Source organism: Centroberyx affinis, unplaced genomic scaffold (assembly GCF_046629955.1).
Source record: "Centroberyx affinis isolate AG114_WGS23_722 - 3 ecotype Tasmania unplaced genomic scaffold, CSIRO-AGI_Caff_v1 ptg004288l_1, whole genome shotgun sequence".
NCBI classification, from domain to species: Eukaryota; Metazoa; Chordata; class Actinopteri; order Beryciformes; family Berycidae; genus Centroberyx; species Centroberyx affinis.
Window position 1 is genome coordinate 22504 of NW_027282008.1, and position 16406 is coordinate 38909.

General features: G+C 42.6%; 1 protein-coding gene across 1 annotated transcript in view; it reads left to right on the plus strand.

Annotated features, from left to right (window-relative positions):
* The first annotated feature begins 1385 nt into the window (after positions 1–1385).
* The window catches only part of sbno2b (strawberry notch homolog 2b), a 66356-nt gene continuing 51335 nt past the window's right edge, over positions 1386–16406 (plus strand). The window contains exons 1-2 of the mRNA XM_071543318.1: positions 1386–1519; positions 15670–15896. Of these exons, the coding sequence (XP_071399419.1) occupies positions 15789–15896 (108 nt within the window). The 5' untranslated portion in view covers positions 1386–1519; positions 15670–15788. The remainder of the gene's footprint in view (positions 1520–15669; positions 15897–16406) is intronic.

Here is a 16406-nt window from a genome sequence, read left to right on the forward strand (position 1 = left end):
AAGTACACACTCAGTTTAAATAACTTTCTTACAGTGTGTTTTACAAAGATGTAAAAGCATAATTAACTGTGGCTACTCAGTCTGTAGACAGTGTCTACTGTGTGAGGGAGGAACTTGCACTCAGTTCCCCCCCAAAAAACACAGTTAAAGTCAGAGATATTAAGTTGTTATGCTTTAATTTGAAATTCAAAAAGCCTTACCTGTTAGTAGGTTATACATAACTTACACTAACCTATACAAGGCTAACAAAAACACACAGTACACAAGCAAGGAGTGCCGTCCTTTGGCATCACTTGGAGGACAAATTCAACTCTATTAACTCTTAACAACTCTTATACCAAACCCATTTAAATTGTCAATAAGACAACTACAATATAGTGGAGGGTAAACCAAGCTAAACTCAGTTTACCCACATTTTTATTTGCAAAATACATTTTACTCAACTTTTTAGGCTGACATGATGCTTTACAATGTAAATTCATACTAGTATACATAAGTATCAAAGTGATTAAGAAAGTAAGTCAAATTAATATAGGGTATTTTAAAGGGAATAGTATAAAGTTATGCTTTTCTGAAATATATTTGAATTTTGTTTGTATTATAAGATATTTGCCATATGTTGATCACTGACTGGGGGTCATAGTTTACACACCTTATTTACCACTAAATCGCCGGACACAGTGTACACTAGGCTATAGGCCAAATAAAGAATCAATTTCATCCATTAACTAAGGTTCAAGATCAAGCTCAGGATGTGATCTTTTGGTCGCTCCACAGTCTTGCTGCAGATTAGGGTGGTCAAGCTCTCTGCAGCAAGGCCCCTAGGCTCTGGAGCAACCTGCCTGATCAGATCAGGCCAGCCAGTCAGTGTCCTCCAGTGAAAACCAACGAAGTGGCCTTTTAAAGACGCATTTTAAGGCTTGCTTTTACTTTAAACATGATTTGTATTTTGTTTTTTATTGTAGTTTTCACTATTCTGTGCAGTTGCCTATGCTGTGCAATTTTATTCATTTCTTCTTAATTTATTGTTCACGTTTTTATGTATTGCTCAAACTTATTGATCTTTGTAATTTTGGATAAGAGTTCCATAAATAAAGATTATTATTGTTGTTATTATTATTATCTTGTTTGTTTGTATAGCCTATTTAACTGGAGCCTAACCCAAACATGCAAATTTAATGGGCTGGCGCAGTAACTCTCATTGATTTTTTCTGTCATCAGTTATCATCACAGTCAAACTTGTTGCATTCATGTAGATGTGCCTAAGATTATTATGGTGCGCTATTTCTGGCTGGGCTTTTTGAGGTCCACGATCAACAAGGGGTACTGCGTGACGACAGCAACGGAAATATCTGCTTTCGCTATTCAAAATGGCAGCGTCTCAATCAGGAAGTGGAGAAAACAACTAGGAAGAATAAGTTGGATAAAATTCCTTGTTTCTGTTAATTTGACGCGAGTATTCGTTTAAAATCACCCAGTGTTCGCTGCGATTGGATTAAGAATAAGTAACACGTTAATGGTAAGTGTATTTCAGTTATATTTTATAACCAAGCGACACATCGGCAGTTACCTTATACAAGATGCGTTCTAGGCAGCCTCTCCTAGGCGCACACGTTTTGTACGACGGAGTACGCCGGTTCTCGGGCGATCTCCCTCTGGGAAATCTATGTGACTATCTGTAAACTTAAGATGAATCGAGACCAAGGAAAGCTAGGTTGAGTCAGATATCGCAAATAAAGAGACATAGAGGCAGCTCTACATTATAGCACACAATGAAGAAAGGGCAAGTAATTGCTACTGTTGATAACATTGCTAATAGTGATTCAGGCTAGCAAAAATGATCACGCTACTGAAGCTAACTGGGTCATTTAATGTGATATATACATTAAGATTTCTTCTCGGAGTCTTCAATTCATCAAAGTCTTTCTTTAGTAAACTAGATAGCGATGTAACTCCATAGCCTTGGCAGAACCATTGACATACAAAACGAACGTACCCCGAGTCAGAATACAGCTATGAGCTATGCTAATCTAGCTAGCACAAATAGCGATCAGAAGTAATATGATATTACCAAACTACAGGATAAACCTTTCGTAGTCTGTGATTATGTTACTGTGAAATTGACTTGAACAAATCAGAATTTGTTCGTAGCCAACCTTAGCATGCTCGCTAACGCCAGCTAAGGTTATCCTTTGTCGTCCGGCGAGCTAACAGTCGTAGCAGTAGCGCTATCGAGAGCATAGCTGCCTTCCTTTGTGCTGACCAGTGTGCTCCTGAACCTTTCCGAGATGCGACACATTTCGGAAAGAAGCCAAAAGTCGTCGACATAGCTACCAAGTTATTCATTGTGTGGAAACGTCATATAAAGCTCGTGATTTTATCATTTTGGGTTGTATATGTGTACTAACTACGAGGAAATACGTGTAAATCGTAGGACTGAATTGGTCGAATTACAATGAAGTGAATCATCTAACCTACTGTTTTAGCAAAAACTCAAGGCTCACCTGAGTCGGTCTAAGGAGCACTGGTCGAGAACCACTGTAGTTCTCCTTGCTAAGCTTCGATGGGTATATGGAAAGTTATAGTCGTAGTTGTAGTCATTCTTGGTAGTCAGCTACCGAGGTGATACTGATTTTTTAATGTTTGTTTTTTTTCTAACCAGCGTAGACTGAGCTCAAAGAAAGAATCTAGTCAGTGAAAAGTCCAGAAACAGGAGCAGTCCACTTTCTTGGTGCCATCCATGCACTAAAACAGCAGCCATCACTTTCTGCACATCACTTGTCTTTGTGTACTTCAGTGGACTCTTTTAGCTTTCCATATGAATGCATTCGTTTATTGACATGTAGCCAGTACGCTAGACATTTGAGTCTTGGTGCTGTCTTAGGCCTGCCTGTACTTGTGCTGAGGTGGAAAGTCGACTTATGTATTGTACTGAGGCTGGTTACATGTTTTCTTATACAAGGAGAACAGAGGGTAAACATGCCACTGGAGCTGGCTTGGATTTCAGAGCACTTGTAAGTTATGATAGAAAATAAATGTATGACCCCAGAAATGTAGTGAAAGCTCTCATCTATTATGTGACACAGAAACCAAAAATCTTTGGGATATTTTGAGGAGATGCAGTAGAGTGGATTAGTGACCAGTCAGAAATTAATAAGAGCTCTAACAAAGCTGTCTCCTCTTTTTCTCTCCTGCAATTTCCACTTTTCAGTTTCCAGTGTTTTATTGCCTGCAGCCACGGCTAGTCAAGTCTAATGCAAGCCTTGACATAGGTTGCCATGGTGGCTGGCTATTTTTCCAATTATGTCATTTCCCCTTTGTTGAAGGATACTATTTGCTGATTGTGAAGTGAATGACATGCTATGTTTCTCTCCCAGCTTCCTGTTAGCTGAGTACCCCTGGTGACACGGTCAATGGCCTTGGTGTCATTTGCTGTCTAATTCTTCTTGCAGCCTGATTTTTCTCTCCCCCCGGCATCTAATAGACTCTAACTGCAACAGACAGGCTGTTTAACTATTGGAGTGTCAGGCAGAAATACAAGTTAAAAAAACACAACCCCCGCCTCTTTCCTCTCTCCTGGCCTGTCCACAGCCCAGAGCACCAGAACTGCTGGATCAATAGACGCCTGTTCTCTCAGTGGCAACTTGTGGAGAGAAAAATGGCTTCAGCTTATGATGTACTTTTTTGTCTTGTCCTGTTATTTGGTTTAACTGAAATGAAAGGGATTAATGAAAATGGCTTTGCAATTTACATATATCCTAATATAGCCTATTTGCTTCTTTTTGGCAGTAATCAAGACAAACTGAAGAGTGCCAAGGTTTATTGATGTGTTTTTCACAATTTGTGTAAAGGACTGGTCCAGGAATCCAAGAACTTGTTAGTGGTCAGGGTTAAATTTTCTTCAGAACAATGCTTATGTGTTCACGTGCATGGTTGTGCTGCTCAGCTTACTCCCCCAAGCTCCCTACAGTGTCAGACAATCAATTCCTGCTTGCCCTGCTTAGACCCTGAGGGGCACGACACACTGATCTGTTGATGTTGTTGTGTTTAGTGCCTACAGGAGCAGTAAGGATGGTGCACAGAGTACCGGTGGGATGCACCCAAACAGCCCTGATCCATGGCTCACCCCTATCTCATGCCCCCTGCACTCTGTGACATGGTGTTTTGGTGTACAGCTCCACTTTCCTTCTCCCTTCGCCTTTGCTCTCACTGCTTCTCTTCCCTCTCCAATTGGTGCCAGTGATAAATCTCATTTATGGCCTGTGGGCTGATTGGAGTGAGAGTGAAAAATGTGGAGTGGAGGAGGGTGGAGCTAGTAGTAGTGATATGGAGGGGGAGTCGGGGCTAGGTAATAGGGTTGATTTGGTTCGTGCTTTCCCAGAATCTGGCCTTCATTAGGTAATAGTTCATGTATTAAACATGGATGTTCAGTCAGAAGAGAATGAGAGAAGGAGTGACAGTGTTTGGAAATAAGTGGCCATAGTGTTCACTTTTACACTGTCAAAAGACACAAACTAGCCTGTTATGGTGGGCTTTTTTAGTCTCCCATGTCCCAACTAGTAGCCAGACCTGGAGGCTATGTGGATCTCTCCCAAGCCACATAAGAGCCCTGTAAGAGATGATTGAAATGCAGGAGAGCATGCCATGCTCTGGCGTTCCTCAATGCTCTGCCTTTCAGTTTGCTGTGGAAAAAGTGTGTCAACATCCTTCTGAGAAAAGCAAACATTGTGATTTCAAAATGGGACTGATCCAGGAAGGAAATATGAGAGAAATATTAGTGGCCACATTGATGGATGACTATGAATACCATGTGTGTCGTTGTTTCAGCTCAGATATAATCAGTCCTACGTGATAAAACTTAAAACATCCTTTGAGGTCTACCTTGCAACCTGGAGTGTAAACCTTATGGAGTAGTATACCTGGGAAAGTAGCGTGAGCGATATTTGCATATAGCATACATTCTAAGCACTCCCATGCGAGGCCACTGAAATAGATTTTTGCAAATTAGCTGCCATCTTTCATATTCTTTCTCATCACTTGTGAGTGCAAACTTGAGAGCAGAGGAGGTTTCTCTTCTGCTCTCAACAAAGCCTTTGTACACAAAGCTTTGAGATAATTCTTGTTGTAGATAATTCTGATTCTAGTTAGACTTGTTTTAGGAGTAGTTTATTTCCTTCCAAGATGTAAAATTAACACTAATCACAAGCCAAACTTGGTGTATTTTGTTATTGGCTAGTAAGTTTACATTCTTTGGAGATTCTCGTCTAATAACTATTTGTGCTTGTAAATAGCAGAAGAGCAATTTTTTTTTTAAATCCAGCAGTGGCCAGTAGACTAATGTCCTTCTTGTGTGTCTTTCCCCAGTCCTTGCACAGGCATATCACTGGGTGCCTTGTGGCCTATGGTATGGTGCAGTAAATATTTGGTGGTGAATACTTGTCATTCTTGTTTTCCACTGGATTGACACTAACTTGACCCTTCGGATATTTATTTTAAATTGTTTTTATGGAGAGAGAACATTTTGTTCATTACACAAATGGAGCAAGGAACATTATCTAGGTCTGTTGGCCTATTCCAAATCGCAGCTGGTCACGGCCAATTCAATTTAAGTTGAGCCCTGTGCCAAATCTTGCCCTGCTATGTCCTGTCCTATTACACATTTGCAAACTAGGCAGCTTTATTTGTCTTTAGTTACCTTTTGTCAGAGAAGGTTTCAGTTGACCTCAGATGGCATGGTCCAATTGGATTTTAAGTGTACTTTTCAAGTGGTTTTTCCCTAGTCTTCGACCAATGCTCCATACTTTCCGGGGCTATGTGAACCTGTGAGAAGATTTAATGGATTTGAGCCAGAAGAGAATGTTTGCATGCAGTCATCGCCTTAGTTTGGTCAGAGTTAGTATGAATCAGTTTAACTACACAGGAAGTCAGATTCCCTATGCAATAGATATCAGCGATAGAGTTCACTGGAATTAGTTATGATTTACATGTCAATAAGCACAGTAGCAAATTAAATGTACAGTACAGTGAAGACACACTGGCTTGGGAGCACCCTGCAGGGCTGTTATCTGGCATGGCTCCTTATGAGAAATGCACACACGTATGTAGTGTAAACATACGCACACACAATGCAGCTCCTAATGGGGAGATTTTCCATCCCCAAGGGAAAGGCTCAGCTTCACAGGAGCCCACAATCCTACGTTTCACGCAGGCAGGGCTTCAACAGGTCATATACAGTATGGAAGAAAAAGACACACACACACACAAAGTAGGTCTATACAATTCCATGCATGTGTACACACATTAAAGTGTATTTCACAGATGATTACAGCTCAGGATGTCAATAATGCCGCACTTGAGGCTAAGTGCTTTCACTGAATTTACTTACACTGAATGGGTTTTGACCCTTTTTGTTTTCTCTCCAAGTTCTGTAGCATATCCAGCCACTTCTAGATAGACAGGTTTTGAGAAGGAATTGTGTCTGACTAATTGTCTCCATGGTTTACTGACACTAGTTGTAGTGGTATTGTTCAAGAGTGTGACAGCAGCCTCAGTTGACCCAGTCAGCCAGCCAGCCCCCAGCCAAAGCCCACAGTTGAACTGAACTGAGCTGAGCATAGCTAAGTGGAGCTGGCACAGACAGACACAGAGACACAGACAGGCCCCCTGACTCTGGCCATGTGGTGCAATATTATTCTCACTCCTGCCAGTGAGGTGATGTCGAACAGAGTGGACTAGAGCACTATCTGGATTTGAACCCAGGCAGGGCAGAGTTCAGAAAACTTGATGGAAATCTGTCTCACAGGATTGCACATTCCTGTTTATTTTCACAACACCACAAATAACAATTACCCTATAAATAGCAGTGTTTCCTGGTGACTTATTTTGTAGATTTAAGGGGTGGAGGTAATTTTGGTTCTGAGATGGTTTGCTCCAGGGCTCAGGCCAGGATAAGTTCCAGTTTTAGGCAAGATATGTTTACATTGGGGAAAGATCTTAGCTAGTACAGAGACACGCAGACAATCTGCTTTTACCCATACTTTATTGTTTTTACATTGTCATGAACACATTGTGGGTAGAGTTAGACAATCAAGACCAGAGCAAAGTGGTGCCTGAACAAGAATCTTCTTTGTATTTACATTTTCTGGCTGTGGGATACATTTTCCAGCTGTGGGGGACCACCACAGCTAAATACAGAAACAGTGAATAGTCTTATAATGTGTTTTCAAACTAGGCATCATTGCAGCTACATTGCGCAGTCCAATTCAGCAGCCCAGATTTTGCCTGCTGCCCTGTTTTGTGATGCCGAAATGTGCATCTGATCGCTTTCGCCTGGCGTTATGACTGACTCTCTGAATAACCATGGCTGAGTGGGGGTTTTGGGTTCTGGGAGGCAGGGAGCCAGCAGCAGAATCTGTCTGGGGGTCAGACTGGGTGAGAGGCAACAGCAGACGCCACAGGCTAGCTCTGACAGGAGGGAGGGAGAAGGAGGGGTGAACATAGGGAAAGTCGGCTAGGTTGGGCAGAGCAGAGACGCACAGACATACAGTGGTCCAGCACTGGGTGACTAGAGAGAGGGGTTGTGATTAGAAATAGAGCAAGAGTAGGCTAACACTGGGAGAATAGAGAGATAGTGGTGGAAATATGCCTGGATTTGGCTATCACTGAGAATAGAGGGGCAGTGAAGCAGAAAGAGTTAACACAGAGAGAATATTGGGATAGTGATAGAAATGGAGAAAGAGTTGTCCCATCTTGGCATTGATAATGGATATCACTGTTACCACACTTGGAGAATAGAAAGTGCCAACATGGAAAGACTACATGAGTTGGGAAGTTGCTGAGTCAGAGAGAGATGGAGCAACAATACATGTTCAGAGAAGAAAGATAAATTCCCTGTCATTTTGATGGCTTTCATTTATTATTTCTTTCAAATTACAATGGCCTGATACCTTTTGTCTGTGAATGAGACCAAATAAATTTAGTTTTGATCTAGGACCCTGAGGGAAATTTGAACCACACGTATAATCCAATATGCAGCACTTCTTCCCTGCGTGTGTTGACTTTCCAGTTGGCTCATTTTCTTGGCCTCCAATTGCAATCTTTCCATATAAATGTTTAGTGATTTTGAGGCAAACTTTTGAATTGGATGCAAAAAATGAAAACATGAATAAGTGTGTTTTCATTAGCTGGGTTGAAACAAATAAATAGGTTTCCTAAATGGAGCTATGTGAGAAAACACATCCAGGAGAAATATGGTGAGAGCCTTTAGGCTACATCATTATTTATTTGACAAATTCATTTCGATCACTATTCATGGCATAATGTCATTTTTGACAAAATCTTTTCCGCCTCAAGCCTTTTGTGCAATCAGTAAATGTTCTCAAAAATTGCCATTTCCATTCTTCCTTTCTAATTGCATACATTGTACTATATAAAAATTCTTGGATGGAAACCCAGCTATTGTCTGTTCACCTAACTAGCAGTTGAACCAGAGCAATGACGGCATAGAGAGCCACATTCAGCCAGCATATGTCATCATCCTTCTGACTGTCCTGAGGAAATAAGATGACAGAGGAAAACAGGGCAAACAGGCAGTTAAGTGGATCCTTCTCTCTTTGATCTAGTCGGCCTTTGATCTATTTCTGGTGGGTGGTGGTGGTGGTGGTAGAAGTGGGGATAGATGGGTTAGCTCCTAGATGAGTGTCGTCAAGCCACTGTAAACCATTGTTTGTGATCTTTTTTTTTCTTCTTCTCTGCTCTTCTCTGCACCCCTTTAGCGTAGCTGTTAATTGTCTAACTCTTCTCTGCCCCCCGCCTCCCTTTTTTTTGCTTTTCTTTCCTCTCTGCTCTCCCACCGTCTCCTCGCGTGTCCCTTTCTTTATTTACCACAACAAAAGCATCCTCTGAGCCACACAGGCTCTATTAAGTTCCCCCTTTGTGGATAAATCACTTTAATGTCTTGATCAGCTGGTGTTTGTGGTAACAGTGATATTCATCATCAATGCCAGGATGGCGCTTAATAGCCACTTGGAGTGGGTTGATGAGAATCTAGTTAAGATGAATCGTTATCCCTTTTATAAGCAAATCTATGAACCTTGTCTTTCAGATAGGCCGGATCATTCAAATGACTGCCCCTTTTTTTGTTGTGTTCCTCTGTGCTGTCCCAGTCCAGAGACCCTGTTTGATAAATATTTGAACGGGCGAAATGCAATAACAACAGGCTCTTAAAACCCAATTTGTTTCCATTTCCCGGCTTTTGATAAGACAGCAGATTTGGTTACGCAGTCATTTGATCATTATTCTCTATCCAGTGTCCTGCCCTGTCACTAGGCTGTTCACAGTTCCTTTATGGTACTGTCTGTAATACTGAATGGAAAATTTGTGTGCGGGGGGGGGGGGGGGGGGGGGGGCTGATGGGTAGATAGGTAATGTCTATGTCTTTCCATGTATGTGCTTAAAGATGTGTGTTCATGCCATTTGTGCCTGTGTGTGTGTGTGCACAGAGGCAACTGTGGGCCTTTTGTGTTGAAAAAGGTGCTGATTAATAATGCAGGCTGTTTTGAATGACAGAGCCCTGTGTTTCCCAGGGAAGTAACTTGTTCCTTTTATGAATATTTAATCACAGTAACTAATGAATCCAGCCAGTCTAGGCAATCATAACCAACTAACAGCCCCCCTGCTGCTCTGGTATAAAGCAGCACGGCCCTGATCATTTCTAACCTGATTACTGATGAGGAGAGATGCTGATGGAGGTAATGAGTGACTGTGGCGCACTGGAATGAATGATTGTTGTCAGTTGGCTTGTCAGTACTGAAGACAGATGCAGAGAACTAAAGGACAGGAACGCCAAAGGTTTGCCCTGTCATGTGAAGTGTGTGTGTGTGCACATACGTACGTGCATGTGTTTAAACGTGACAGCTCTGTTGCTTCATACTTCGTATCGGCCATCCTCTCTCTTTTTCTGTGATACTGTGTGTGTGTTTCCTGGCCTCCGAGTGTTTGTTCTTTCCACTCCCCGCCACAAGGCGCTGATTCTGAGAAGGTGGTTAATAAAGATGAAGCGGAGCTGTGCGTTGAAGGATTTTCTCTGTGCCTTAAGAAGGATTTAATGCCAGGCCCCAAAGAGAGAGCAATAAGAAGATGAGTGTGCCTGAGAGTGAGGAGTGAGGAAATACATGTGAGAGGTGGTGAGGCCGTGCTTGTCAGCAGTATAGAGAGATGAGGTTCAAAGAATGAATCTAGGCTGCAAGCCCTTGATTTTTCTGTTACAGAATAGAGTAGAACTTGCTTCTCTCCTGCACAGTTATCCTTCCTGGCCACTGGCAAGGGAAATTAAGTCATGGGGTGAGACAACAGAAAGCAGGACAATCATCATGCTCCTGTATATATTCTATATTTTCTCCCTAGCTTGTATTTCTTTACTTAGCACTTTTCTGTCATGCATGATCATTGTAGGGACACAGGCACTTGTAAGTGACATTTAGCTAAATGCCTAAAATGTAAATGTTTTTTGTAAAATGATAAAGTGAAGGAAACTGTGTCCCTGTCCTTATCCCATTTCTGCATGTGTATGCAGAAATAATTTCAATGCGGGGTATGTATGAGTGTGAGACCATGCGTAAATGCTCCACATTTGTGTGTGTATTCATGAGCAAGACTGCACACACGCAGGGCAGGATGGTGGTCCTCCTCGTGAGCGTTTAGCCGTGACTTAACGGCTTAAGGAAGTCACACTTCCCTGGATGACTTCCATGTGCTCCGGCAGGCACTGACAGTCAGCGAGGCCACCACCAAACAACCAGAGTCATCACTACCAGAGACTATGCTTAACCTCTCCCCTGATGTGCTTGCAAGCACATGTTGGATGCTGCAACTAACAGCATGGTAAACACACATCTTGTGTTTTTTGAAGTGACAGGCGTGCTGCTTGTTAACCTCTGCCTGGCTGGCGGACAAGCACAGAGAGTGAGTCACACAGCCAAGGGGAAGGAACTGGCCTAGAATCTGCCACAACACAGGGAATACTGTTTCTAACAGCACATATGCCTCAAAATATCACCATGTTTGCTGTCCTACTTAATTGCATGGTCTCTGAGCCTTGACAACCTTTGTTCAATGCATAGGTTTAGGTCTGCTTGTTGCTAACTCCTATATTTTTTTTTTTTTTTTTTTTTAATATTTTACAATTGTACGAAATAGCCTAATCTTCCTGCCCTTTGCCTTTGTGTCGGGCCACCCAGAGAGAGGGAGATGGAGAGAGAGAGACACATGGGAGGGGGGTCTACCAAAACCAGCAGTAGCCTCTGAAGCAATTAACAGATTACGCTGCAAGAGAGAGACACACATGCCCCTAGTATCCTTAAATACCTCCCCCCGCACCCCCGCACCCCCACCTCTCCCTCTCTCTCTCGCTCAAAGACCTACTGGCCACTGCAAGCTTGCAAGCTTTAAACCGCTTAATAACAAAAGGTCAGGATTTCAGTATTACTGTCTTATCTCCAAATGGTTCCGGTACTCTCCAGAATAGTAGCCATACACATTTTGCATAGTAGTCATGCTAAATCCAGATATCGACTAGTAGTAAACAGACATTTTTAAATAATCAAGCATGGGTAGAAAATGATTTCCTCATTGGTTATGTGTGTGCTATTTTCTGCTGAATGAATGACATCCCCCTTGTGTTTACCCTCCCACCAATGCGCCCCATCGGCCATGTCTCACTCTCACTCTCTCTCTCTTATTTTCCCTCTTTCCATCTTCCCTATCTCCCACCCTCTCCTCCCTACCGCTTGCTTTCTCCATCGCTCCCTCTGCCCCTCTCTGTGGAGGTTAGCGCTAGCAGGGAGTTTTTCCTGTTTTCCGGTAATGAGAGGCCTTACAGGAAGGGGACATCTGGGACTACTCTTATAATGATCAGTATCGATTGTCCTCAGAGACTTGCTGGGAGGGGTTTGGGGGCGGGGGCTGGGGCGGGGGCGGGGGGGGGGGGGGGGGGGGGGGGGGCAGACACCTCCCTGTTGCTAGGAGACACTAACCGGTGGTTGGCACAGCTACGGGTTGGTAGGGGGAGCGGGGGCTACTGTGGGAAGAAGATGCGGGAAAGACGTTATACTGGGAATCAATCCCAGAGTGCAAGAGGGATGATGGAGTGAGAGAGGGCGCTTCCACTGAGGCTAATAAGGAGAAGACCTGAGATTGTTGTTTTGTCAGTTGTCACACTCACCGATGAAATCATTCCTGTCTGCTGAGGAATTTATAATCTCTCCCAGACCACCCACTCCCCATGAAAACACACACCCCTTGCAAGCTATATATCAACTGTCATACTCACTCTGCTCTAGCTACCTCTAGGCTCATGTTGATCATCAGTTGTTTCACCTGCAGCCCTCTGAGAAATCATAAATGGGGTCTCTCATGTGACATGAATACATTTCTGAGTTGGTATTTCCCTAAGTGTGTTCCAAGACCACCGTGGGTCTGTTTTGCTTCTATGAGCTTTGACCAAGGATGAGCTCGACATACGTGGCAAGATATTTGAGAACCTCCCATGCTTCCAAGGCTGGAGCGTCCTCAGGGTGTTAGCTGTATGTGCTGTTCTGCAAGGCGACACTTAACAGAGCCTCACAAGGCCTCTATTCACACTCCCCGTCTGCCCTGATCTGCCTTGCTTTCCTGGCCCTTTCCTCATCTGATCCTCAGAGGCTGCAAGCTGCCCTTACATATTCAGACAATATCCAATATCCTACTGGCTTCCCCCCTCCCAATATAGACTGCCCGAAGGACCTCCCGCCTTGTATGGCTGGATAGTTTGCTGGCTGGTTCTTTGGACTGGGCTTCCCCACATGAGATTTGCAGCAATATCACACTGGCAGCCTGGGAGTAAAATGGCCTCCCTTTGTATGTGTGTATTGGCTGAGTGGCGAATATCTTGGGTCAGGTCTCTCTCTCTCCCTCACACGTACACACACACACGCAAAAACACACAAAGGCCTTCTTATTTAGACCCTCATGAACTCTATTAGGATTTATTACCTCAGCTTTGTCCCCAGTGAACACGTCTGGCCTATGTTCCAGATTGGGGGAGAAAGAGGTGGAGGAAAGAATGGAGGAGGGGAGAGGAGAAGGAAGGTAAGGGTTTGATTAGTGTGGGGAGAGGGAGTGTGATTGACGTTACACAGACATGCATTGTGGAGTGCTGAGAGGTTGGATTGATTCAGCGGTCAAACTGGAGAGGGCCGATAGAGGTGTGTGGCATATTTGCTAAAGCTTCCAGTCTAGAACTGCAGTTAGTAATGCTTTTAGATATTTGTTAATAAATCACTGGTTTGTTTTTCAATATGTCTGAGAGAACCAGAAACTGATCTGTTGTCCTTGTTTTTGATCATACAGTCAAATGCACACATAGGACAGTGAGCTGCACACTTCTTCTAATTAGTATTTCCATCAAATTATGAGTGTTGGGCAGCAAAAGTACAGACTGACAGCTTTTGATTCAGGGTAATTTGGCCCCTGTGTGAAACCAGAACATTGCAGGTCATTGTGGTCAGTTCCCCAATTACAGGGGAGCATATGTAATTTATGGGACAGATTAAGTGATTCAAGTGATCATGTTAACTTAGTCTTTAAATTGTTCATTATATTCATCATTCATTTTACCAAAATAGATTTATATTTCAAGAAGAATTTATGTCACCTACTATCTTTTCAAAAAGTACCATTATTTGCTCAATCATTTTATCAGTCATTATTTCAAAAGGTAATGTTATTTTTGGAATGAACCTTTTTATTTGTTCCTGAAATCATTTTATGTGATAACCAATTCAAGCTTGTGGCCATTCCACCTTTTTTGTATGATTATCACATAACAAAAGGGTCAATGATAAAATTTAAAAAAGGACAAAACAGGAAAAGTAAAAAAGAAGAATAAACAAAAGTAATAAAATAAGCGATAAAAAAGACTAAAATCTTTGTTTGATATCCTCTGCAAAGTAGTGCTTTGCCATCGCCCGCATCGTCAGATAGTTGCTACCCCACAGTACGTTTGTAAGGTAAAGTTGGCCCAAAACCTGAGAGCCCCAGCCACCAATCTCCAGTTACAAAGAGGTCACTGTTGCACAGCTTTGCAAGCTGATTTTCCAATCAAACTGTAGGAAAATTAGCTAGGAAGAATCCCACTGTTCAAGCGGCCCTTTGTGACTTGAGGCATGGTAATAAGAGGCCCAGCATGGAGCCGCTTCACTGACTCAGGCCTGGACTGTTATCCAGTCACTGATAGTACTATTGTCACTGTACCGGAGAAAGGGTTTTGTGACTACATGTAAACTTTATTAATGACTTATTCTTTTAAGGTTTTGCAAATACTTGTTCTCCCCTGTAGCTGGGGAAACTCAGGGAATAGCCTGCACTGTTCTAACATAGGAGTAATACCTGTTGAATGTAGAGGTCAACTAATTTATCAGTTGGACTGATGAATTAGGGCCCATTAGTGCTTTTTTAAAGGGTCAATAATAGATAGTAGATGTAACTGTTGATTATGGCTGGTCACACTTTATGATGGTGGAAATTAATAATAGTGTTCAGCTTGAGTGTATCAGCATTTTGTTCCTTCCTGCCAAATGATTTAAGGACCACGATGGAACGTTCTTCAACTTTATTGTGTTATCCGGTAATAATTTAATGCTGTTTGCTTGTTGGCATATTGCATTTTCACTTGTCAAATGAACAGAGACCAGAAAGTGCACACAATTAGTGCTGACAGTCTGATATGCATCTTTCATAGTGAAACACAAATTAAATTAGTCTGCAGCAGCAAGGACCAAGTTGAGCCACTTATGATTTTGACTGTGTATTATAATGTCAAAAAACAAAATATATCCAGTGTTCCACTATAGGTTAACATTGAGCTGCTCTCCCTGGGAATAGACCTGTTCATCTCCAGCCCAGGCCAATCGTTCTGATTGTCGGCCTCCTACAGTGAGTGTAATGAGTTCTCTGACGGATGAGGAACCTTCAGTGATGTCAGATGACATACAGCTAATGAGGGCTGTCAGTCAGAAAGTATGAGCTCACACTCTGCATTACAAATAAGCTCTGAATTCAACTACATGGTGTGTGTGGACAAAGGCAGCTAGAATCAGTCTTGAAGTTACAGACAGACCAATTATTTCTCTAATTGGGTTCATATGTTAAAAATAATTGGATTTAGCCTGTGTTCAGTTTTTTAAATTAAAAATTTACATGGCACATGAACTGTTTTTAATAGCCTTTGATAATGTGTAGCTCATCTGTTGTGCAGTGTAGGCCCATTCTTGCAGCTTTTTTTTGTGTTGAATTTATGTCTTATTTAGGGCACGAGCAGCATTTTGGGGCTACTTTCCCCCCCACTTTGAATATGGATGTTATCTAAATGAAGTGAGATAGGCCACTCTCTGATGTTTGTGGTACTGTTGCCTTCATAGTTCCCCTTGCTGATTTTCAGTCCAGATAAGTCTTGTAAGTGTAGCCTTTGCTATACTTGATAGTTCTTGCACATATTGTTATACACCTCTCCCAAGATTTGTCTTTGTTATATTGGTTTATTGGAAAACCTGTCTGCAACATTTCTGATGTTTCCCTCTCTCCATTTTTCTTTATGTCCCTCTCCCTTTTCTCTCGCCCCTCTGTCCTCCTCAGGTCATGGAGAGCATTTGCCATTGCTAGAAGTACTCACTCAGACACAGCCAGCTTGTGGGTGGTGGTCGGAGGGTGTGTAGCCTAAGTCAGCTGGTGGTCATGTGTGAAGCTGCGGTCTGATGCCCACCCTCCCCTCAGCGCTGGCCATGGACGGGGAGAACTACCTGCATCCAGAAGGCCCTCAGCTGGACAGCAGCTTGTTCCCTGTGGCCTCCTCTAACATGGAGGTATGCAGAGGTGTTTTCATGTGCCTTCATTTAGGTCCAACAGTCATACTCGCTTCACTTCCCTAGGTCGTCATCTTCTAACAGAATCACCTCCATGTGCCTGATCTATGAATTGAGTGCAGATCTTATTTTTGATTGCATATCTGTGCAAAGACAACAGCAATAGAGAAGCGCCTTTTATCACAACCCATCACTTGATAAGAGGCAAACAAGTCCCTCAATGTATCTTCAGCTAATCTACTTTACCTTTTTCATTTCATATTTTTAACTTAGGCTAAGTGTTGCGTCCACTATGGCTTGGCATGCTCTTGCTTTGTGATTTGTTGAATAAGTTTATCTCATTGGTTTAAAATGAAAGAACCTTTTGAGTTGTGCTGATGAAACCAAGGAATATCTTAGCAGTCCTTAAACTGTTTATTCAAGTGTAGGCACTAAAGTACAAAACAGTGTGTGGGTTTGCACTCCAGGATGTGACACTGATGCACCACAGGTTCTGCAGTGTGAAAGCTG